The following is a 24,617-nucleotide window of genomic DNA, read 5'->3' as shown; positions in this document are numbered from 1 at the left end:
GTGTACCCTATTTGCTGCATAGCATTTTGCCATTGTATTGGCTTGACAAGTATAATTTGTATGTGCAATTTTTTTCAATAAACTAAGTTTAAAAAAAAAAAAAAAAGAACCAACGCCATTGGCTCTTTGCCGTGATCGGTGATGCTCTGCGTCCAAGGGACACTGATCACCATGCTGCATGCCAATGAATGTGAGGACATCGTATGATGTATTTCCAGAAAGAGAGCGGTCCCGCCTGATGGTCATTTTCCTATACTGCAGGCGGGAAGCTGCTAAAGTATAACTAAAAGCAACTTTTCATTTATTTATTTTTACTTTTTGCATATAGAGTGGAGAGGGATTAGAATCGGTCAGGTTTTGTTTCCATCTGTACCCCTTGTCAGGGAGATTCAGCCTGTTTTCATCCTGTTTATTATTCTCATTTAAAGTGAAAGAAAATCACACATATTGGGTTGTCTCCAGAACAGAAATAGAAGGGAAATCTTCCAATGGGGACACTAGCGATTCCCTCACTTTGGAGAGCTTTCCTCACTTCCTGTTTTGGCTATGGGACAGGAAGTGAAGGGAAGTTTCCCCATTTTGACACAGAGGGCAAAAATAAAACTGACAGGAGTTATAACCCTCCATTTTGCTCTCCAAAATGAAGAAAAAAAAGTATTGCCTTTAGCTCTACTTTAATGCTTGTATTCTCAGGTTTAATTTGTTTGTTTTTTTACTTCTGTGTTGTAAATACATTTGGAAATCAGGAGGTGTAAAGATAATTGCAATGAAAAAAAATATTACCTAATGGTATTTACTTGTCAACATAGTAATTCACCGGATTGATTCACTTGTCAATATAGTTAACATAGTTTAAAAGTTTTATTTAAATATATATAAAAATATATATATATTTTTTTTATATATATATTTAAATAAAATTTTTAAACTATGTTAACTATATTGACAAGTGAATCAATCCAGTGAATTAACAGACAAGTACCTAATGGAGAATGATTCAGAAGCTACCGTTGTCACTACAAAGCTGTGAACAGGTCCCAGTTCCTGCATGGCTTCAGGTCTGGTCCCTCATCAGGTCCTCAGTGACTACCAACCCACCACCTAGCAGTGAGCTCCGCCTGTGTTTTGTGATGATGTGTAATGTGCGCGCCGTCCACGTGGTGACACGTCACGTGTTGTCATTGCCGGCTGTCACTATGGCGAGTGGAGCGGGGCTGGCGGCGTTTGCGGTGAAGGTGTGGGAGCCGGTGGTGGCCAAGTCCCGGCGGGCGGTGGTGTTCATGGACGATCCGTGTGCGGAGGTCCTGCACTGGTGTGGCGGTCCCGAGCTCTTCCTGGCGGCCGGGGCTCTGAACGTCAAGGAGTTCTCCAGCTTCGAGTCCGGAGCCTCCAACCAGCCCAAAGCCGTGTTCGTGGTGAGCGGGCCTGTGCGGAGCCGAGCCCTGGAGGTCATCCGAGATGTGGTGAGCCAGAGCTCCTTCCAGTACTGCATTGTGGTGAGTGCAGTGAGCCCCGGGGAGGCTGAGGCCCGGCCAGCGCAGGAACAGCTGGAGGAGAAGCTGTGTCAGTGGATGGGGAACATGGGCTACACCGCCGAGGTCCTCTGGGCCCCCCTACTGCTGGCCCCGCTCAGCCCTCATCTTCTTCTCACTCCGGCCTTCCATGACCTCTTCCCCCTCCTGCCGGATCTGGACCTACACGCCCTGAACCGCAGCCGGCCCGACAAGAAGAGGTTCCCGGCCCTGGCCGACGTAGACTTCCCTTCCCTACCCCCCGAGTTTCAGACCCGTATACGGAGCCTGGTGTGTGAGCTCAGCATGATCATGGAGGGCATCGGAGTACGGGAGGAATGCTTTTCTGTGGGTCATCTCAGCAGGATCATTGCAGGAGAACTGGCCGGCTACCCTCAGGCCAAGAACCGACGGAAGCTGGCACAGAACAAGGCCTCGCTGGTCTTCATAGACCGGAGTCTGGATATGACGGGTATGAGGAATACCTTCTAGCATTGTGTGGGGTGAGTGCTGGACACAGGCCCCGCGGTAGTCTGGTTTCCTGTGGATGATGTCATCAGAACTTTAAGCGATCCCCAGAGTCGGACTAGGACAGTGGATCTGTAGGTCAACGTATGACTGACATCACCTATAACACGGTGTCACTGGATACGATCAACGTTGTTCAATGTATCATATCTCAGTCTGATGAAGAGCTCCGGGGGGCACATTCACACCATCCACACAATAAATGCTACCTTTTAGTGTAGGTAGCTGTCAGTTTTGCCCTGCGGTGAAGGGGCGGCACGATGCTCTGGTTTTTTTACTTTTTTTTTTGAAGAGTTACTTCATTCATGGTGTCGCACAGCATGAAATGTGTGGTAGCTTCCTCTGCACTGCATTTAAATAAGTTCACCTTTACAAATAAAATAAAACATGCATTTTTTTTTTTTTTGCGGGTAAAACAATATGCATTTGTTTTTTTGTTAGGAGCCTGTAAAGTTTTGTACCCACAATTATGGTTGCAAGGCCACAGTCCTGCAGACTGTGTAGCTGTCTGTCCGTCCCGCCGATGTGGGCAGGCAGTTACGCAATGACAGGAAGCTCAATGAGCTATCTAGGGAGCTCAACAGCACTCTGGTAGTTCATTGAGAACTGCAAGCCGACAGCCACAAAGGCTGGCAGAACTTGCAGTTTTAAATACTTTAAATAAATGATGCAGCCAGGTGGGTGCAGCATGTGAACATATATCCACTTTTGCAGCCTCTCCCCAATCTGCCAAAAAGAAACAGTAAACTACGAAAGTACTCACTAGCACCCTCAAAGTTCATTGAGAACTACAAACCATCTGCCTCAATAGCAGATGGTACTTGTAGTGAATTCATTCACAGAACTGTGTGAATGAATGATGCAGCTGTGTGGGCAGAGCCCCGCATGACTGCGCTGTATTTTAACTGTTACAGCAGGTGTAGGGAGAAGATCCCCTGCCTACTGTGACAATGTGGGATTAGGTCGGGGTGCCTGCAGGTGCTTTAATAATATGTTACACCCTGAATATGGGTGTAACATATTATTAAAAGTGAACTTATCTCTTCATTGTTTTTTTATGTGCCCTCGTGGTGACTTGTGTTTATCCAGCACAGAAAAACACTGGTCACCACATTATGTGTAAACGATCTCCAAAGGAAACCAGGTTACCACGGGTGTCCTGATAACATGTCACAAACCTTCACAAAATGACTTTTTATGTAACTTGCTCTGAAATATGTCAAACAAATCTCGGGTTATTTTATTGAGAGAAAATTAATTGTTGAAATGCATTTATTAATGCCGAGCAACATTTCAGTCTTCGGGCTAATGCCCACAGACACAAAAAGCTGCATTTTTAATAGTACTTCATTTATTTTATGGTTCTGAGTACAGTTCTATTATAGACCTATACACAGGGATCAGTAAATTTGTGCTGCATTCAGATCTCTAAAATCAAAGGTCTCCTTCACATGGGCACTGTGATCTGTATGCCCATGCAATGGGCATATGTGTTATGTGCAGGGTCATGCAGGTAGCCTGTCACAATCAGTGACAACCGGCCTGCTGCACTGACCTGAACACACATCTTGGAGTGTAAATCTGTGTGGGTCCGCTGCATGGATCTGGATACAGACAGATTACGATTGGATCCGTACAGCTGGCCCGTTTTTATGATTTTAATAGGCTGCCTGCACAGAACACCTGTGCAGTCCTGGGCGACTGAAAACAGCCCTTTGCATGGGTGTACGGATTGCTACGCCTGCATTAATGAGGCCAAAATAGAAATAAATCTGCACCCAAGGGCAGTAAACTATGCATGTACACATATGAACCCATGTACATGTGTATAAGCCTACGTATTTAAATTTCACAAAGTGGAAGTAGAATTTGACACTTCTAGATGCTATACGGATCTTTCTGCATCTAAATGCAAGCATATTATGAACTACTTTGTGCCATTTTTAAGCAGGATCTTTCTGCAAGCCACTTCTTACATAGATGGGCATTCATTTTATTTCAATGCATGTACCCTTAAGTAAAAATGATTTTTTTAAGTTAGGTACGGGAAGCTTTTTTACTGTCTGTTTCACTGGTGCAGAGTTTCCTCTTTTCCTGTCTAATAAAAGGCTTGTTCTCAGAACAATAAGTGAAGGAAAATCTGGATAGTAGTAAAACCTGACAGGGGTTGTAACCTTTCCTCATTCTATCCAAAATGTAAAAAGTGGCCTCAAAATGATTTGGCTTAAAACAGTATTAAACCCCAAAGCAAACATTTATTATATTGCAGCTTACCAATTCATAGATGAGATGGCTGCATTAGTTTTCTTTAATTTAGGCTTTCTTTCTTCTAGTTTAATCTGGTGATCCAGCCAGTAAGCCTGTTTTTCCAAAAGAACAAGTTCTCTTCTAGATGTTTCAGTTTACAGGGATGAGACAAACTATTTTCCACTGGCAGGGGTGCTTACAGTGATCCACTTTTTTGGGGTAAAACCTTTATCCTAAAAGGACAAAAACTGTTTGCTGCAACTGAAAATAAAGTTTGAGCTGGAGTTTGGCTTTCGTTTGTTAGTGTATCTAAATCTACTAGTACATTTAACACTTGCTTACCCTAGAAGACAATGCTGGTGTCTGCTGTACCCCCTGTGCTCATTCATCCAGAGCAGGGGCACTCTAATACAGGAGGTATGTTAGTGGCCACATCACCAGGAGAAAATAAAGGGGGAAAAGCATTAAAGAAAAGGAATGCAGCTATCACATTAAATGACTGGTAAGCTGCAATATATTACAGTTTTGGGATTTTATAGTGCTCAGCACGATGAGGAAAGAGTTGAAAACTGGTTTGTGAAAAATGTTGTCAAAGAGCAATATTTAGTATTTACAGAAGAAGCCGAATACAGTCTAAAGGAAGATTTGTTTGATAACTAGCTTGCAGATTGCTAAGTAAATCTGTTTGCCCTTACTGTGCAGCTGAAATAAACAATATTTGCACCTTTTAGGTGTATTTTGTGGTCACTATGTGACACTAGAGTATTTATGTAGTTTAATAAACATATTACTATTTTACATGTGTTTGGACATTGTCTTTTTTTTATGTGTTAGGCTGTGTTCATTTACTAATGAAGAGCTCAAATGCCAGTATATATTTTTTGTGTGCATGTATGCAATTTAAATCAGTATTAAACCCAAAAGCAAACATTTTTCTATAGCAGCTTGCCAATTCTTAGATGTGGTGGCTGCATTTGTTTTATATTTTTTTGGCTTTCTTCTGTTTTCATCTGGTGTTCTGGCCAGTAAGTCTGTTCTTTTTCAATAAAACAAGCTCTCTGGCAAATGTTAGGAGTGTTGCAACAACCATTTGCCACTGACAGGGGTGCTAAAAAGATCAGCTTTTATTGATGTAAAACATTTATTCCAAAAGGGATAAGCTATTTTTTTGTGGCAGTGCAGCATTTTGCTATAATGCTACATAAGAGTCTATTAACCACCCTTAAAATGCAAATTCCCCCACGGTTCAGTGTATCCTATGATCAGTGCTACTAATGGTAGTGGGTACATTGGCATTTAGCACTGGCTTAGCACATTAGCTTTTCCCACAATGCCTACACATCACCTTTATCAGGATCAATTCTGATTATCGCTATAGTCAAGGCTGTGAGGCTTTGAGGGAGATTTACTACATGCAATCAGAATCTGGTGCATTGTAGCCAATCAGCTTCTAACTTCAGCTTGTCCAATTAAGCTTTGGAAGATGATTGGTTTCTATGCAGAGCTGCCCTAGATTTCAGTAAACAACCCCATTGTCTAATAGTGCGCATCTGATCTGATTAGCCTACTTTAGAAAATCTGGAGAAAAGCAAAGAATAATATATATAATCTAAACAGTAGAAGATGTTTGTTTTGTTTTTTTCTTGTCTACATTGTGTTAGAGAGATTTCCACTCACTTCTTGTCACAGAGTCTGAACAGGAACTGAGAGGAAGCTTTATTTCCTTTAAAGTGTTATTCAACCCACATCATAAAAACTATGAATAAATGCTGTATTACATGCTGTTCATACTCATTTACTATGGGATTTTTTTTCTGTGTTCTGCAAAAAACTTGAAGACCCCTTAGGGACTGTGCCCATCGAGAGGGCATGGATTGGGCTTGATCCTACACATTCTGTTTTGCTGACTAGGAAAAGCTGCAGGCATCAGTGGTAACTCTGGGCTGTACCGTATTTGAAACCCAGTATGCTGTCACTTCTGTCCCTAAAAGGTTAGCATGTGCAACACTGGCTGAGACCCATTCAGCCACAGCCAGCAGCAAAAATAGTTGTCACCCTCTCAAGCTGCCAGGGCTCTCAAGGTACACAAATACGTCAATATTTGATTTAGTTCTTACACAGTGAAGACAATTAAGCCTTAAAGTGGTTCTAAAGCCTCAAGGTTTTTTACCTTTATGCATGAAGGTAAAAAACCTGTGTGTAGCAACACCCCCCCCCAATATTTACCTGAGCCTCATCTTGATCCAGTGATGTCCATGAGAGCCTCAGTGCTCCTGGGACTCTCATTGGCAGAGGCAACAGTGGGAGCCATTGGCTCCCACTGCTGTCAATCGGCGCCAGTGAGCCAATCAGGAGTGTAAGGGGTCAGGGCCGAGCCATGACTCTTTTTGTGAATGGACACGCAGAGCCATGGATCAGGAGCATGCCTGCTCGGGTGCCCCCATAGCAAGCTGCTACCTGTGGGGGCACCCTACAGGAGGGAGGGGCCAGGAGGGCTGGTTGGGGAACCGAGAAGAGGAGAATCTGGGTTACTCTGTGCTAAACCACCTCACAGAGCAGGTACGTATACTATGTTTGTACTAATGTTTTTAAATTTTATATCACTTTAAAGATAGTTGCAACTGCCACTATGAAATCATTTTAATCCCCTCAGAGGCTGACTCCAATAGGGCAGCCTGTGCATTGTGGTTTATTTATTTTTTTTTCATTCAACCAGTGCCTCGATTTTCCCATGCACATATTTGAGGTGAATCAGGGAATCTCTCCTGCTCTGCTATTGTATTCTGTCACCCGGGAACCTTTCCTACCATCAAAATACGATCTTTGTTGCCCAGGGCACTGATTGTTTGGGAAATCAGCTAAATTTAGATCTATGTATGGTTTAATGCTCAGTGCAGACAACTCATTTAACACTGACAGGGGTCTTTACAATGGTCAGCTTCTGTTAATTTATGTACAACCTTTATCCCAATGGAAAAAAAAATGTTGCTGTAACAGTTAAAAAAAGAAAAGTGTTAGCTGGAGGTTTAATTTGTTCCTACACAGTGGGGACAGCCTAAGAGAAGGAAGTGTGTTACTGGCCAGATTGGTAGATCTGCAGTGATAGTTGTGAGTACCCATAGTGGGATAATCACGAGGAGGACAATTTGGCTCATATGTTGGTTTGTGAAACTTCCTTGCAAGAAGAGTTTTTCTGTGAATGCCCTTTTAAGGGGGCCACCTTTTTAGAAAATCTATGGATCAACAGATCAAGGGAGGGAAGTGTACCCTTTAGCCCCTGAAGAAGTATACCAAAGCTCCTGCTAATAAGCTTTGGACCCAAGCATTGAAATAGAGTTCCATTCTTTTGTCTCAGGCATTGGGGTCCAAAACCAGGCCCTGAATGCAGTTCCACAGCAGTAACTGGATCTCCAAACCTACTTAGTCCAAGAACAAATCCTCTTCTCACTTGTCAAAGTGGGGGGATGTCTGCCGGCCTTCACAGCTATGAGGTCCTGCACATTTCAGCTGCTTGGGTTCAGACTAGAGTTTCATTCTCTGCCACACCGAAAAACCTTTCAGAACTTCACGTCCCAGCTCTGACTGTTATGCACATCCCAGATGTGGAAAATTGGCAGGCAGACTTCCTGAGTCCTCGCCTTCTGGACCTCGGAGGTATTTCAAGCTCTCTGTCACAGGTGGGAATGTCAGACATGGACATTTTGACTTCCAAATTCAATGACAAACTGGACAGATATGTCACTAGAAGCAGGTATCCTCTGGGCTTTGTAGTGAATGCTCTGGTGACTCTGTGTGATCAGTTCACCCTGACCTATGTCTTTCATTGAAGCTCCTTCCTCTTCTGGTTTACACGGTTGATCTAGATGTTTCCGATGGTCCTCATTGTACCGAACTGGCCCAGGATGATGTGGTAATCGGACATAGGCTTTTGGAAGACTCCCCATGGGCTGTCTTGGATTGTTTGGATCTTCTGTCCCAAGCATCGGCTACTAGGTCACTAGCTTTAATAGCTTGGCTGTTGAAGCCCTGATTCTGAGAAATGGGCCTATCTGACTTGGTCATCCCTATGCTCTTAAAGGCTAGGAAGTTGACTTCTCATAAAGAAAATTCCATTCCAAGATGTTCTCCATGGGATGAATCCTTATGTTTCTCCAGTCTGGTCTAGAACAGCATTTGGCCTTGCATACGCTTATAGTTAAGGTTTTGGCCTTAGCCAATCTTTTCCAAACACAGCTTGTCTGTCATTCTTAGTTGTGATGGACAGCAGAAATATTATTTTATTTTGTGTTTTGTTGAACTCAACAGTGTGTCAAGCAGTCAGCTTGTTTGCCCAATTAAATCTAGAAGTTCCTGTGCCCCACGGGGTGTGAGATGAGGTTAATATCAGCAGGAGGCACAGACATCAGTGTCCTGTAGCTGGATAAAGTCAGACGTGATGGCACCGGGTGCTTGAGGTTTGCTTGAATTGAAAGGACAATATAATGTCCCTATGCTGGCAGAAAAAGGCTCAAACCTTTTTCTGAGTTTACTCCTGTGATGGACACACAGGAGGGCTGCATGTCTTCCTAGAAGGAAGTTAGAAGATGAGCAGAACTGCTGAGAAAGATAGTCTTGTATGAGCTGTGCTTCGCTTTCTAAACTGCTGGGACTAGTAGTTTCATATTGTCTGTGGCCTCCTGGACACTGGATCTCTCTCCCCCCTGCTCACTCTATTCCTCCCGTGCTGTTGTGCGGTGAGAGATTTTGTGCTGCGTCCATATCCTACAGCCCCCTCTCCATCCGTGGACCTCTGAGGAGCCTGGCTGGCCTCCCACTGCTACCGGCTCTCTCCACCACTCGCCAGAGTTCTGCTTTCTTGCTCTGTGCCAACCCCTGCGCTGAGGATTTAACCCGGACATAAACCTTGCCCACCAGAGTTCTGCCTCCTTGCTGTGTGCCAACCTCTGCGCTGAGGATTTAACCTGGACTTAACCCTTGCCTGCAAGACTTCTGTTTCCTTGCCATGTGCCAACCCCTGTGCTACATAAGTGGATTAATAGCTCATATAAATAAAAAAAAATTAAATTTTTTTATTTTTGGTCTGATCCTTTTAATCCATATAATATTTTTTTTTTATTATGTTATATTTTTTAATTTTTTTTTATGAGTTATTAATCTTCTTATATAAAAGGCAAGATAAATATCATGCATAGTACATATTTTGTTTTATACATGTTATTTATTCTTCTGTTGCTCCCTTTATGTATTGTTCCAACAGATGATGTTTTACTCAGTATGATTATTACACCGTCCCTTTAATCCTTGCTGGGCATTGTTGTTCCCACGACGATGGCATTTTTCTATTTAAGTAGTTCCTATCACAAGTACCATTAGGCCTGTAGAAGGAGCTAGAGGATCTGAGCGTGTAGCCTGTTTCTCTGTCTGTGTTCCTGGTATCCTTCACATCTGACCCTCCACCTCTTCTGGTGATGGCACTTCCGCCAGTGCACTCCACGTTAGTGTGGACTCTTCCGGGTGTAAGACGCCATCAGATCTGCTCCACCATACTCTTACACACCAGGAAGATCTCCCCTACTGCACCAATGGCTCCATGCCACCTAGCCGACATCTATGGCATGACCGGTGGTACCTGCAGGACGGATAGGAGTGATCATATCCCCATACACAGATGAGCGTCTTTATTGTTTCTTGTGAGTGTTTTTAATCCTACAAAATTAAATATAACATTTGCCACTGCACTTAGATTGGCGCCTCCTGTTTTCTTTCCAAGATTTCCCTTCAACTTTCTGGTGACATCTGTAATTGTGTTTTCTGTTGCTTACTGTCCTTGTGACTATGGTCACCAGGACAAATGGAAAAGGTAAATCTCCCCAATGAAAACACAGAGAGAACTAAAAATCCAACAGACGTTCCAACACTCCTCTAATTTTTGTTAGCAAAATGTTTAACGTTTAATTTTCCTTGTCTTGATTCTGAGTAGTGCTGTGCAAAATGGCTCCACATTTCCTAGTTCTAGTTTGAAGAAATCAATTCCTAAGTGTTTTTACCTCTCAGTACATTGACACCACATCTATTTTCGTGCTGAGGGAATGCTGGATGTTCGGCTTCTCTGCATGTTGTGAGAACAGCGTAGAGATGCATTTTATCAACTAGTGATCTTCTTTGGCAATCTTAGAATTGTCATGCAGGTCATACAGGCCTCTCATATCTCTGCTGTGCAGTGCAATATGTTACAAAAAACATAAGGCTGGGAATAACACATCATTACACCAGCTACTACAGAGGAGGAATGGAACATGTTTTCCAGCTACCTGGGTGCATTTCTTATTCATTATGTGGTCCTGGCAAGAGGCATCTGTTTAGTCTGGGTATACAATGATGAGTGTCTGTTCATGTTGATTACAAATTGTCAAATTGCCTTCCTAATAGCACAGGTTGCAAAATTAAAGCAGACAACTGTTTACTCAGTTAAAATTTGTTTTCTTTTGCTAAATTTCTTGCAAATTAGTTGACACTGTGTAACAGTAGCCTTATGGCATCTGTCTGTGCATTTAAAACACATTAGCTCTTTCAATGCAGCCAAGAACAACAAGCAACTTCACAAAACATAGCTTCTTAACTCTTTGATTCCTATTTGAGAGATGTAATAACAGGCCAGTTTACACCTCTCTATGTGCATTAATACAAGCGCTTAACACTTTTTTTTTTACATGCCCACCCCCCTCCATATAGTAATACATGTGGTATTTTGTCAGAATTTAAAGTTACTAAAGCCATGACCCTGCATTCACTATATCTGGTTTTCCACAGTACACAGAACTTGAAAGTGCAATTGTTTTAGTAAATATAAACTGCTAAATACCTTTTTCTCATCAGCAGTTAGAGCAGTCTTGTGACTTCTGTCAGTGTTCAGAAGAGCACTGGTTAAAGCTTGTAGGAGGAGTTTTATTTCTGCTCTTGCAGGATGCAAACCCCTGACCTTTCTGGACAGTGCTGATCACATGCACTCTCCCTAGAAAAAAAAAACCTCTAGCAATACACACTAAACTAAGCATGTGCAGAATGGCTACTGTTCAGTCTGTCTTATCAGGAGATAAAATGTGGACATTTGAACAAGAGGAGGAGCAGAGAAGACAGGATCAAATGGCCTTTTTACACAATGCAGAGGATTAACCCCTTAGGTTCCACAGTGAGTATACCAAGCATGCTTTACTGCATATATAGACTGATTTTACTGTTGTGGGTTTAGTAACACCTTAACAACAATATATAGATAATGACTTGAGCTCACCTAAAACAGGTCTGATATTCTAAAAAGCACACACAGTCCCCCCCCCCCCATACATTCTTTGCTATAATACACTTATCACTTTTGTTTTAGGGGCTGTTGGGCATCATGGAGACAGTTTAGTGGAGAAGATCTTGTCTGTTCTTCCCTGTATTCCTGGACAAGCAAGCGATGTGATGATTAACATGGATGAGCTCACAGACCTGCGAATTGATGGTGAAAATGAGGGCATAATTGCTCCTGGATGCTTGTCACAGCCACAGTAAGTACCTAGATTATACACTTTCATAATGGGTAAACCTGAGGATTTTAGAGTAGAAAGCATTGAGGTGTGATGGTCATCCACACCTCCTCCAGTCACAACACACATTGCATTCTATGAACAGAATGAAAGCAATGCTGAATGAGCTACCTACTATGATCCATGTACTACAGCTGGATCTGTAAGTTTCAACAGCGAACGTTTAGCGCTTAATGTACTGTATAGACTAGATGAAAGTGAATTTTTTACCTAATAAAGCAGCAGCCACACATCAAACCGCTCATTAGTAGTATATTTTTACAGTGCAATGTCCAAAAATCATTTTCAGACAGAGTTTGGCATTAACAAATTGCCGCTCAGCCACTGCCTCCCTGTTTTGGGCACTTCTCCTTGGCCTCGGGGCTGCACGGGGGCACGATCTGTGGCTACTGTCATGGATATAAAGAAATCCTAATCACCCCACCCCACAGTGTTATTTTGGTGACACTGCACTGCTCTGGGGACAGTATGTAAAATAAAGATAAAAAATATATATTGTGGAAGGTCTAGGTACTGTCACTGTGAGAATCAAGGATATATCCCAGGATTCTCAACTAAACAGGTTGAGGGACTCCAGAGGGTTTACTTAATGCAGAGGAAACTGGCTTTTCATTTCCTCATTTGTTCATAAAGTCCATTTTGGGATCTGGAGCCTGGAGATTTCAAAGTGATCTGGGAGGGACGAAATCTCCAATCCTGGGTCCATGTTTTATGAACCCCCAGCACACTAATTGTACAGGTGTGTGCAGGGCTTTAAGTAATAACCTGATTGGGGTTCTGGGCTCCACCCCGGCAGATAGGAGGTCATTGCCCAGGAGTCAGGAGAGCACCATCTAGGAGAGGTGGGAGCCAGAGCAGCAAGTGGCTGCTAGTTGTGTGCAAAACAGCCATTTAGGAAGGAGTGTGCAGGAGACAGCTGTGAGCCTGAAGTGGAAGGCCAGAGCGGCAGAATTGTGTGTACAAGCCAGGAGGCTAAATATCTGTGTGTTTGGGTTTTTTTTTGAAGAGTGAAATGCTGAAAGCCCCTGTGAGGGAATTGTATGGAACTTTCTTTTAAATAAAATTGGGCAAAAAATGAGCTTAAAACAAAGAAGAAAACGAGTGGCTGTGTGCTTTAAAGCTCTACCATTGCTGTTCTCTCTCTTTTTTACAAATTGTCACTAGAGCAAGTGCAGTATCACTATAGTAAGTTCATACTGCTGTGGCGGTGATGATGTACAATGTCTGGTTACTCTGATATCTCCTAGATTGTAAGCTCGAAAGAGCAGGGCCATCAATCCCCTCATGTTTTGCATTGTATTGGTATTGTTCTGTCACATGTTCTGTCCCCCTTTGTAATGTACAGTGATGAGCGAACCATTGGCGCTTTATAAATACTGTATAATAATAATAATATCACTGTATGTTGGAGCCACCAGCCTTTGTCTCTGATTACCAGACCACTGCAGCAAGCCAGCATCCCTAATCACCCCCACCCACTCACAGGGTCCCTGATCACCACCACACCAATCACAGTGTTCCTGATCACATCACACAGGTTACAGTGTCCCTGTGCACCGCCACCCCAGTCATATTGTCACCATAAAGACTTGTTCACATGTGTCATGCTCTCTGAAGAGCCCTCTGTGTTTGGATGGCTATTCGGAGAGTATTTGACAGGCAGTAAGAAGGTGTTGTATCGCCTCCTCACCACCTTTAACCACTTGGACCCCCCCCCACAATTTACTTGAATGGGTTGCAATTGACGGGTGTACAGGGGGTATAATTCCTTATGCAAAAGTGCAGTGCTAATCAAACAAAACAACCACCACCAAAAAGTAAATATAAGTGAGCCCTAAAATAAAGTGCAAAATTATAAACTCCCAAAATGACAGGAGTGGGAATTTGCATCAACAGAATGCAATGGCTCTTTCTTTAATTAACCACCTTAGTGATCTGCCACCACATGCTCTTACAAACCCGATTACCAGAATATATTAACTCTCTGCATCAGCAGAGTCAAAAGCGCATCTGTGTCTGTAAGGTCCCACATGGGATAGTATAACCCTCCTCCGGTCTGGCTACTTCATCAACAGTCATCCTTCTCCAACATCCAAAACTCTGCCTCAAATCATAAGCTTATGTATAAGTTTATATGTGTCAAGTTGTATCAATTGATGTGCTTGCTCTTCTAATTTTTTTTATTTGGGCTATAGATGTCTACAGATGTGATGAAGCAAATCATCACATCTGTGGTATGTGCATACCTCTGTCCACTGCCTCTGCAGCTAAAGGGGGTAGCAGTTGAGCGATAAAGCTGCAGCTCAACTGCAAGTTTTTATCTCCCGCCCCCCCCCCCCCCAACCTCACATATGAATGAGCCCTAATAGTGCAGCCAGTCACAGTTCTTCGATCCCCCCCACACCAGCCATAGTGTCACCAGACCAGTATCTAGAATCTGTTTCTGATTGCCACCACACCAGACTAGTGCAGCAAACAGTACTCTTCATCATCGTCACACCAGTTCTAGTGTCAGCAGACCAGTGTGTGCCAGCAACAGAGTTCCTTATCTCCGGCACACCAGTTGCAGTATTGTCACACAATGTAAGCAAGCACCAGTGCCCCTGATTGTCGCCACACCATTCCCTGTGTCACCAGACCACTGTAAGTCAGCAGCAGTATTCCTGATTGCTGCCACACCAGACCAGTTCAGCCAGCAACCGTTTTCTTGATCACCACTGCAGTATTGCATCAGCCTGTCGCCTGTACTAACCCTGGGTCTGTTTATTGACCATGTGTCTGCCTGCTGCCTGGACCAACCTCTTGCCTGTTTGTTAAACATGTCTCTGCCTGAACTTGACCCACCTGCACATCCTACTACCAAAAAATATGACATTTTCAAAAGACTTGCTATGCCTTTCAGAAAATACCTTGGAGTGTTTGCTTAACAAAATGTGGGTATTTTTGGGTGTTTCTCCTGTCCTGGCAAATCAGGGACTCAAGAAATCTGATCGGTAGTTAGAAAATTAGATGCATATTTTATGCTCCATGAAAACCCAAACATGCTCATTGGGTTTTGGGCCCCTCTATGCATCCAGGCTGTGAAAAAGTCTCTCTCACTTGTGTGGTATCCCTATAGTCTGGAGGAGTAGCAGAATGTATGTTGGAGGGTAATTGTAAGTATGTCTGTGCTGTGTGTTAGACATCATTTGTTAACAAAACAACTTTGTGGGAAAAAAACACATTTTATTTAATTTCTTAATTTTTTAAAAAATTGGGACAAAAAAATTACAACTTCAAAAAACTCACTATGCCTCTTACTAAATATCTTGGACTGTCAACATTTGGGGGATATTTGTATTGTCCTGGCATTTTGGAACCAGAAGCATTGAGGCAGTCAGTACATCCTGCATCAATGCCACAAAAAAGCCCAGTTACAATATGCCTGACAACACCTTGACATGCCTAACCAGGCCTTTTTGTGTCATTGATGCAGTAAAGGCTTCTTTCTAGCACCTCGACCATGCAGCTCATTTTTGTTTAAGTCTCATCATATTGTGCTCCTTCAAAACAACCACACTGTCTTTTTCCAGAGCAGCCTGTATTTTTCTTGTGCTCTTTTATTGATCAGTCATATTTTCAATATCAATGCCCAAATTTCACAATTTCTGCCAGGGTATGCAAACTTTTGAGCTCAACTGTATATGAATTCAGATTATTTGCAAAATTTTATAACCGAAACTAAGAAAAATGTTTTTCCCCAAAAAATGTTAAGGAAATGACTGACAGGCGGTGGTTCTCTCGCTCTGGGAGGATGTCATATGATGTCCGCGCAGTGATCAGTGGTGCGCTGTGTCCCTGGAAAGCGGACAGAGCCGATGACTTCGGCTCTGTCATGTGATCAGCTGTGTCCAATCACAGCTGATCGCATGTAAGTAAGGAAATGTCAGTTATCGGCATTCCTCTCCTCACGCTGACAGCTCGTGAGGAGAAGACAGCCGGTAATTGGTTCAGTGTAGCCCCGTCAGTGCCACCTGTCAGTGCACATCAAGGCTCTGTCCTCGGGCCCCTTCTCTTCTCCATCTACACCTCCTCCCTTAGCCAACTGATACACTTTCATGTCTTCAACTACCATCTCTATGCCGACGACACGCAAATCTATCTCTCGACCCCTCGCCTCACCCCCTCTGTCTCTGCCCGAATCACTAGCCTGCTGAACGACATATCAGATTGGATGTCGCTCCACTTCCTTAAACTGAACCTCTCCAAAATCGAGCTCCTAGTTTTCCCCCCAGCCCGCGCACCCCCCCCCCCCCCACTGACTTCTCCATCACGTCCAAAAATGCCACCATCAAGCCCACCCCGGAAGCCAGAGTACTTGGTGTCATTCTGGACTCCAATCTATCCTTCCTGCCCCAAGTCCAATCGTTAACAAACTCGTGCAGACTCCACCTCCACAACATCGCCAAAATACGCCCATTCCTAACCCCAGAAACCACTAAACAGCTCATCCACTCCCTCATCATATCACGACTCGACTACTGCAACTCCCTCCTCGCTGGCCTCCCTCACCGCAGACTATCCCCGCTTCAGTGGATCCTGAATACGGCAGCCAGACTCATCCACCTTACCAACCGCTCCGTTTCCGCCACCCCCCTCTGCCAATCCCTCCACTGGCTTCCGATTGCCCAACGGATCAAATTCAAAATGCTTACACTGACGTACAAAGCTGTCAATAATAGTGCCCCAAATTACATAACCGATCTGATATCCAAATACCACCCAACACGTACTCTTCGCTCCTCACAAGACCTCCTACTCTCCAGTTCCCTGGTCTCCTCCTCCCATGCCCGCCTCCAGGGCATCTCCCATCCTCTGGAACTCCCTACCCCAATCCATCAGACTATCACCTACTCTCCTCTCCTTTAGGCGCACCCTGAAAACCCACCTCTTCAGGGAAGCCTACCCCGCCCCCTGCTAATTGCCGATCTCCTCCACTCTTCCTACCACTCCATCCCCCACAGCTTTTCCTCCCGTTCCACTATCCCCTCCCTCCCTAGATTGTAAGCTCCAAGGAGCAGGGCCCTCGAACCGCTCGTGTATTGCACTGTATTGTTATTGTACTGTCTCATGTATTGTCTCCCATTGTAATGTACAGCGCTGAGCAAACTATTGGCGCTTTATAAATACTGTATAATAATAATAAATGCCACATGTGAGTGCCTACCAGTGCACATCAATGCCACTTATCAGTTCCCATCTGATCTGCCTTTCAGTGCCACCTAACAGTGCCTGTCAGTGCCCCCCTTTCAGTGCTGCCTAACAGTTCCAGTCAGTGCCACCTAACAGTGCAATATGAGTACTGCCTTTACGTGCCCATCAATGATGTCTGTCAATGCCCACCAAAGATGCCTATCAATGCTCAGCATTGCACATCCGTGCAGCCTCATTAGTGCACATCAGTGAAGGAGGAAAATTACTCATTTACAAAATTTTATAACAGAAACTAAGAAAAAAAAACTTTTTCTTTTTTTAAAATTTTCAGTTTTTGGTTTGTTCAGCAAAAATTAAAAAACTCAGTGGTGATTAAATACCACTAAAAGAAAGCTCTATCTGTCTCAAAAAATGATAAAAATTTAGTATGGGTACAGTGTTGCATGACTGCGCAATTGTCATTCGAAGTGTGACAGCGCTGAAAGCTGAAAATTGGCCTGGGCAGGAAGGGAGTAAAAGGGCCCGGTAGGCAAGTGGTTAAATACCACTAAAAGAAAGTTCTTTCTGTCTCCAGCAATGACAAAAATGTATTTTGGGTACGGTGTTGTAAGCTTGAGTATCTGTCATTCAAAGTGTGACAGTGCTGAAAACTGGCCTGTGCAGATTGGAGTAAACAGTGTGGTCTTGAGTTGTTAGTATATGGAGCACATTAAAATAAACCTACCCTAATAAACTAATTGTAAAATTCTTACTGCAGCACTTGGAGTTTACAACTTTCAATGCTTGCTGGATCCTGTTCTCTCAGTGCTGCTTCCCATGCTTTCTCGAACGTCTGGCCTTCACATGACAGTCCACAGTGGACAGTTCCATTTCCAGTCAGTCTGTTAAGTAGGAGAAGGTGGGGGAAGGGGAGAAAGGAAAACCATGGGAGTGCCTTGGAATCGGGGGCTATGGGACTGTATTTCTATTGTCAGTAGCTGGACTCACAAAGTCCCGCCCACTGCTCTGACAGCACTCCCTCTGCTGCTGAAACCCTCCCCCTGTGAGCTGCAGTGTCTGGTAAGGGGGAACATATGAGATATAATTGAAGGAGGAGTCGCTAGTCATCTCTGACACACCTGGCTGTCAGATACTAGGAAGGGTTTATGATTTATTAGCGCATTTAAAATGCAGGTACTACACCTCACTTGTACAAACATCCCTGTTCAGTTAGTTTGTTTTGTCCAACTGATGGGTGTTTTATTTCTGCTCTGTGTATAATAATGATGACTATGTTGTAAGTTTTCCATGGCTTTTCAGTCTGAATGCTGGCTCATGTGTGGTCTACAAAAACTGAAAATAAAGAATTTAAATTATTATTCTTAAAAAAAGTAAATAAATGAAGGAGGAATTGGCTTAGTCAGGGAAGGTAAGGGAAGTTTGTTGTATACTTTGAGACTTGTGCATCACATAGTATCTTAATTTGGTACTTGTTTAGACTGTCATAGGAAATGTTACTTGTACTTTAGAGGCAGCTACAGTGCCATGAAAAAGTATTTATTTCCTTTGAAATTTTCCACATTTTCATGTTACAACCAAAAAGTAAATGTATTTTATTGGGATTTTATGTGATAGACCAGCACAAAGTGGCACATATCATCATCGGGAATAAAAAAGCGCTGTCTTTAGCGTGAAATGCATTTACCTGCCAGTCCCCCGCTGTATTTCCACTGTCTAGATTGGTTTTATCCTGGTTCAATAAAGTGGATTATTTGGAGTGCAGCCAATCGGATTTCCTTTATCTATGCAGCACACAAGCTGGGCTAGCACCTACAGGAGTAGTTGTGCTTGGAGATTGGGAGTCTCTCTACCATGACCAGCGGCAAACATATATGTGACAAAGTGGCACATAATTGTGAAGTGAAAGGAAAATGATTTCCAAAATTTTTTACAAATAAAAAAAATGAAAAGTGTGGCATGCATTTGTATTCAGCCCCCTTTACTTTTGTACCCCTAACTAAAATCTAGTGGAACCAATTGCCTTCAGAAGTCACCTAATTAGTACAGGCCAGGGATAAAGTTGTGGAGTAGTTTAAAGCAGGGTTAGGTTATAAAAAAAAACAAAAAAAACAGGCTTTGAACATCTCATGGAGCACTGTTCAATCCATCATCTGAAAATGGAAAGAGTATGGAAAAACTACAAACCTACCAAGACATGGCCGTCCACCTAAACTGACAGGCCAGGCAAGGAGAGCATTAATCAGAGAAGCAGCCAAGAGGCCCATGGTAACTCTGGAGGAGCTGCAGAGCTCAGGTGGGAGACTCTGTCCACAGGACAACTATTAGCTGTGCACTCCACAAATCTGGCCTTTATGGAAGAATGACAAGAAGAAAGCCATTGTTGAAAGAGCCACAAGAAGTCCCATTTGCAGTGTGTGAGAAGTCATATGGGGGACACAGCAAACATGTGGAAGAAGGTGCTCTGGTCAGATGGGACCAAAATTGAACTTTTTGGCCTAAAAGCAAAACGCTATGTGTGGCGAAAATCTAACACTGCACATCACCCTGAACACACCATTCCCACCGTGAAACATGGTGGTGGTGGCCTCATGTTGTGGAGATGGATCATAAAAGGCCTTTATGAATAAGTCAAGTGACGAAACGCGTCAAAGGGAAGTGACGTCAGGACGCACAGCAAAGCTGGAAGTTACAGGATGGCCATCTTGGATCTTGGAATTCTCATTCAGTACACAGAAGGAGCGCTCCTGAGGATCCGCAGAGGGTCTGGCTTATTTTCTATTATTTCCTTTATGATGGTAATCCATTTTATTTAATAAAGATATTTTGGCTTCACTTGGACTGGATCATTGCCTAGTCCTATATGGTGGCACGGTTCAGAGTATATGCATATAGAGGATCATTTATCTATTGGTTGAGCCTATCATGGACTGAAACATTATCTAGCCCTATATGGTGGCATTGTGTGAAGTTTAATGTGGCCGGAGGAGCATTGATTCATTGCCTGAGCCTACCAGGCTGTTGTTTTCTTATTTGGATGATTACATGCTGGTTTATATTCACGCTCTGGTCCGATCTCAGGAATCGCTTTGAAAGCATCTCCTTGCTGGAAGGTTTTTTTTGGATTTTCTTTGTATGACTATTTTTGGAAAGACTTTTTTTGAAAGACTATTATTTTCAAGGATTTTATTTTATTTATTTTTGTACCTTTTTATTTACCTTCATTTATTTATATATTTCAGCATATACTTTATATGATTGTGAATAAAGGATCTTATTTTGTTTCCATAAAAACTTTTTAGTGATTGTTTTTTCTTTTATGTATAGTCACTGATTAATGTTTTGAGCGAGGGTGGTTTTATATTATATTTTCTCAGCGATTATAATGTTTTATGTTTTCTACCAATATCAAAGCTTGGCCACTTTTTCTATGACAGTTGAATTTTATCTTCTGTTCACACACAGATAAATGTTCAGTGTCACATGTTTTTTATCTAAAGACTCATGGAATCCTTCTAAAATGACATATGGATATTTGTGAGCCGAGCTATATATGCATGTCCGAGAGTTCTGGATAGACATTTACTTTATATGGTATAAATGAAGTAGTCTTGGCCTCTGGAGTCTTTCTACGTGTTCTAAAATGATTTTAATTCCTTGGGGATATAGATAGCGAAACTTGTGGTTACCAGAAAGAAGGGACCCATGCTAACAGACTTGGTTTGTCATTTTGATATTTTATTTACTATCTTGAAAGCACAATCTACCCAAAACTGCTGTTCTACATTTGAGCTTAATGATGCAGGACTTTTTATTGTGCTTTTTATTGGAGTTTTGCTGCTGCTTAGCAGATGGCTCTGATACCCACCATGCACCTAGGAAATTCTGGTTTCTAAATGTGTATACTGAGACAAGTAGTTCAGGTCCTTTGCAGATGGGGATGTGGCATTGTGGCAAGCTTAAAATGTTCAATTGATCAAACTATGGCTTCTATCGACAAGAGAGATACAGGCTAAGTGCTTATTATCTCTTTCTCATGTATGGTCTCTCTCACATCCGATTAGATCATTCTTAGTGGTTCAAACAGATCCATCTGTTATGTACATGACTGGCCCTTTAAATTAGTAATCTCTGGTCTATGGTAAAAACTCTCACAAAAGAGGGGCCCCCCTGATGTAGTATATAAAGGAATCCCATTTATTGAATAAAAAATTTACTTGCAAACTGTTAAGACAATTCGCATGACTGTGAGTCACAGAGCTAGAGCTCACGCATCACTTCCAATGCGATTTAGACTTTGAAACATGGGAATTTGTTGATTGTATGTAATGTATGCATTTGCTCTTTGTAATCATCAGCACTTTTCCGTAGAATATTTTTCAGTTTGCATAATAATTGAAAGTTTTTTTGGTACTCAGGGAGGAGTGGCAATGCACATATTTAAATACTGATTTTTGGTGGGAACAGTTTTTGTTGCAAGCAGCCACCCATATTGAGAGAAAAAATAGACACATAGGTTTTGTGGTGCGGGATTAATATACACATTCTCTAGTCTTGAGAATTGGCGTAGTATTTCTCTGTTGATCTTTATGCTGGGTACACACTGGCTGAATACTGGCCAAAATCAGACGGTACTGTAGAAACTGACTAACGTTTGTCCTTGTTTATAGCTGCCTGTGGGACAGAAGTCAATCTCACGACTGGCTTCTGTCGAAAGAGCATGCTGAAAAACCAAAAGGTGGCGGTAAGCGCTGATCAGTTTTTTACTGGTTAGGGGTGCAGTCCCCCTGTTAAAACACAATAGCACAACGGGGAAGATCGCTGCACTAACATCTCATGTGTTAATACAGCAATCTGTCAATTTTCTTTGGTTCAGCTTGCCAGGTTGAACGAAAAAAAAAAATTATAGTGCATATGAGGATTTAGAGTGGTTAGTTATTTTCTTCCCTCTGGTTATTCTCTGGGAGCTCTGGCATATGTGTTCAGCAACAACCTCTACATGTTGTGTCTGTTGCCAAAGTACATTTGGGGAACTGAGTTTGCAAGAAGAATTTCTCCAAACAACTTGAGGTTTTGGAACCAAGTTGGGATGATCTGATAATGCTTGTTAAACTCTGTGTACATTATGTGATCTTTAGTCAAGACATCATTATTGTGCAATATTTTATGTCAAGGAACCATGGTGATCACAATACTGTTATTCCAAAATATCTGCGGGAGCTAAAATAATTGACAGCTCTCTGAAATTTCCCTCATAGACTACAGTGACAAAACTGAAACTCATAGCAGAGAATCACAGGCTAACTTTCACTACATTCGTTTGACAAATAAGATTTAATTTGTCCTTGATACAATGGATAATGCATGTAAGGCATGTTTATTTTTGGGGCACATGGAAAGGCGAAACTCAACTACCGTATTTTTCGCTCCAGAAGACGCACCTGACTGTAAGACGCACCTAGGTTTTAGAGGAGGAAAACAAGAAAAAAAATATTCTGAATCAAGACTACAGACATACTACAGGAGATGACCAGAGACTGCGGACATACTACAGGAGATGACCAGAGACTGCGGACATACTACAGGAGATGACCAGAGACTGCGGACATAGTACAGGAGATGACCAGAGACTGCCGACATAGTACAGACGATGATCAGAGACTGCAAGCATAGTACGGGAGATGATCAGACTGCGGACATATTACAGGAGATGATCAGACTGCGGACATATTACGGGAGATGATCAGAGACTGCGGACACAGTACGGGAGATGATCAGATACTGCGGACACAGTACGGGAGATGATCAGAGACTGCGGACACAGTACGGGAGATGATCAGAGACTGCGGACACAGTACGGGAGATGACCAGAGACTGCGGACACAGTACGGGAGATGACCAGAGACTGCGGACACAGTATGGGAGATGACCAGAGACTGCGGACACAGTATGGGAGATGACCAGAGACTGCGGACACAGTACGGGAGATGACCAGAGACTGCGGACACAGTACGGGAGATGACCAGAGACTGCGGACACAGTACGGGAGATGATCAGAGACTGTCAACCACATCACATGTGCATTCCATATTCCAGTACACACAGTTCATTCCCAAGTATCCCAGCAAACACAGAGGCCTGATCCTCAGTACACACAGTTCATTCCTCAGTGTCCATTTCTGCACAGAGGTCTGCTCCTCAATACACGCAGCTTACTTTCCAGTATCCATGCCAGCAAAAAGGCCAGCTCTCCAGTACACACACTTCACTCCCCAGTACCCATGCCAGCGTGAGGGCTACTCATTGATATTCAATGCTGAACTCCAGTATCCTTGCCATAAAAGAGGTTGGCTCCTTAGTTTGGCCATACATTATACAATTGTCTGTACAATTTCCTTTAGATTTACATTCAACTATGTAGTGCACCCAGTACACACAGCTCACTTACCAATATCCATATGAGCAGACAGGTCTGTGCTCCAGTACCCACAACTCACTTACCATTATCTATTTACCACCCACTCTCCTTCATGTCTAACAAGGAAATCGTGCATACATTTACATAAGTCCACCTTTGGAACATGTTTCACTCATATTTAAGGTTGAACACATGAAGTGTTCCAGCTTCTCCCTCCTCTCCCCCTGATCCCCCCACCCTATGACAGCAGGCGGGGGGTCTCCACTCCGCATCCGCTGTCACAATTTAAAAACAACGCAGCTGAGTGGGGCTCCACCCACAAGGCTGAATCATTCATTCACTGAGTTTTATCAGTGAAAGAACTACAAGTACTGTCAGCCATTGCAGCAGGCAAATTGCAGTTCTTAACCCCTTGATGCCAACGTCACACAAATATGCAGCCTCACGGAACTGGGATTTTTTCCGTGGGGCCGCATATTTGCGTACCTGTCTTTGTGCTGGGAGCGTGGAGCACAGAGACCGTGGTGTCACTGAGAGCCCCGGGTCCCATTCTAACGATCGGGACCCGGGACTCCAGATTACGGGTCACATGATCGCTGTGATAGCCTCTGATTGGCTATCACAGTGATCAGTAACTGTACAGCCCGGCCCCCTTGCTTTTTTTCTCTCTCTATGAATGGAGAAGAGAGATACATTGTATCTCTCTAACTCCTGGCATAGAGAGAAAAAAAAAATGTTTGTAAAAAATAAAATAAAGAAATAAATATTAAAAAATAAAGAAAAATAGCTAGATCAAGGTTTGATCTAATTCAGTGCCAAGGTAATTGTTTGGGTCAGGGTCAAAGGTCAGGATTTAAAAAAAAAATTGGTATCAGTGTCAGAGTTAGTGTCAGTTTAGGAGAAAAAAAAGACAAAAACAAAATGCGCACTATTGTTTCTGGGCTGTACTAAGGGTAACAAACAGCAAATAACATACACATATATAGTATCGCTGTGATCGTCAAGAGCTGGAGAATTTTTTTTGGTTGTTCTTTGGTGGTAGGTTATGGTAGTAACAAGAAATGCACAGCTAAATAAAAAAAATGATTTTTTTTTTTACTATTGGGCCAGTTTTCCTTTTGATAATAAATAAAA

General features: G+C 42.8%; 1 protein-coding gene across 2 annotated transcripts in view; it reads left to right on the top strand.

Moving 5' to 3' along the window:
* Nucleotides 1–1,154: 1,154 nt before the first annotated feature.
* SCFD2 (sec1 family domain containing 2) overlaps nt 1,155–24,617 on the top strand; it is a 615,832-nt gene continuing 592,369 nt past the window's right edge. Inside the window, exons 1-2 of one of the 2 annotated variants that reach the window (XM_089669243.1) lie at nt 1,155–1,983; nt 11,668–11,836. In XM_089669243.1, coding sequence (XP_089525369.1) covers nt 1,197–1,983; nt 11,668–11,836 — 956 coding nt within the window. In that variant the 5' untranslated portion in view covers nt 1,155–1,196. The remainder of the gene's footprint in view (nt 1,984–11,667; nt 11,837–24,617) is intronic. The other variant, XM_089669242.1, reaches the window with a different exon arrangement.

This window comes from Staurois parvus, unplaced genomic scaffold, assembly GCF_062004578.1.
Source record: "Staurois parvus isolate SC_StPar_1 unplaced genomic scaffold, SC_StPar_1.0 ptg000071l, whole genome shotgun sequence".
NCBI classification, from domain to species: Eukaryota; Metazoa; Chordata; class Amphibia; order Anura; family Ranidae; genus Staurois; species Staurois parvus.
Note: the sequence above shows the minus strand (reverse complement) of the source record. Positions and strands in the feature narration are given on the sequence as shown.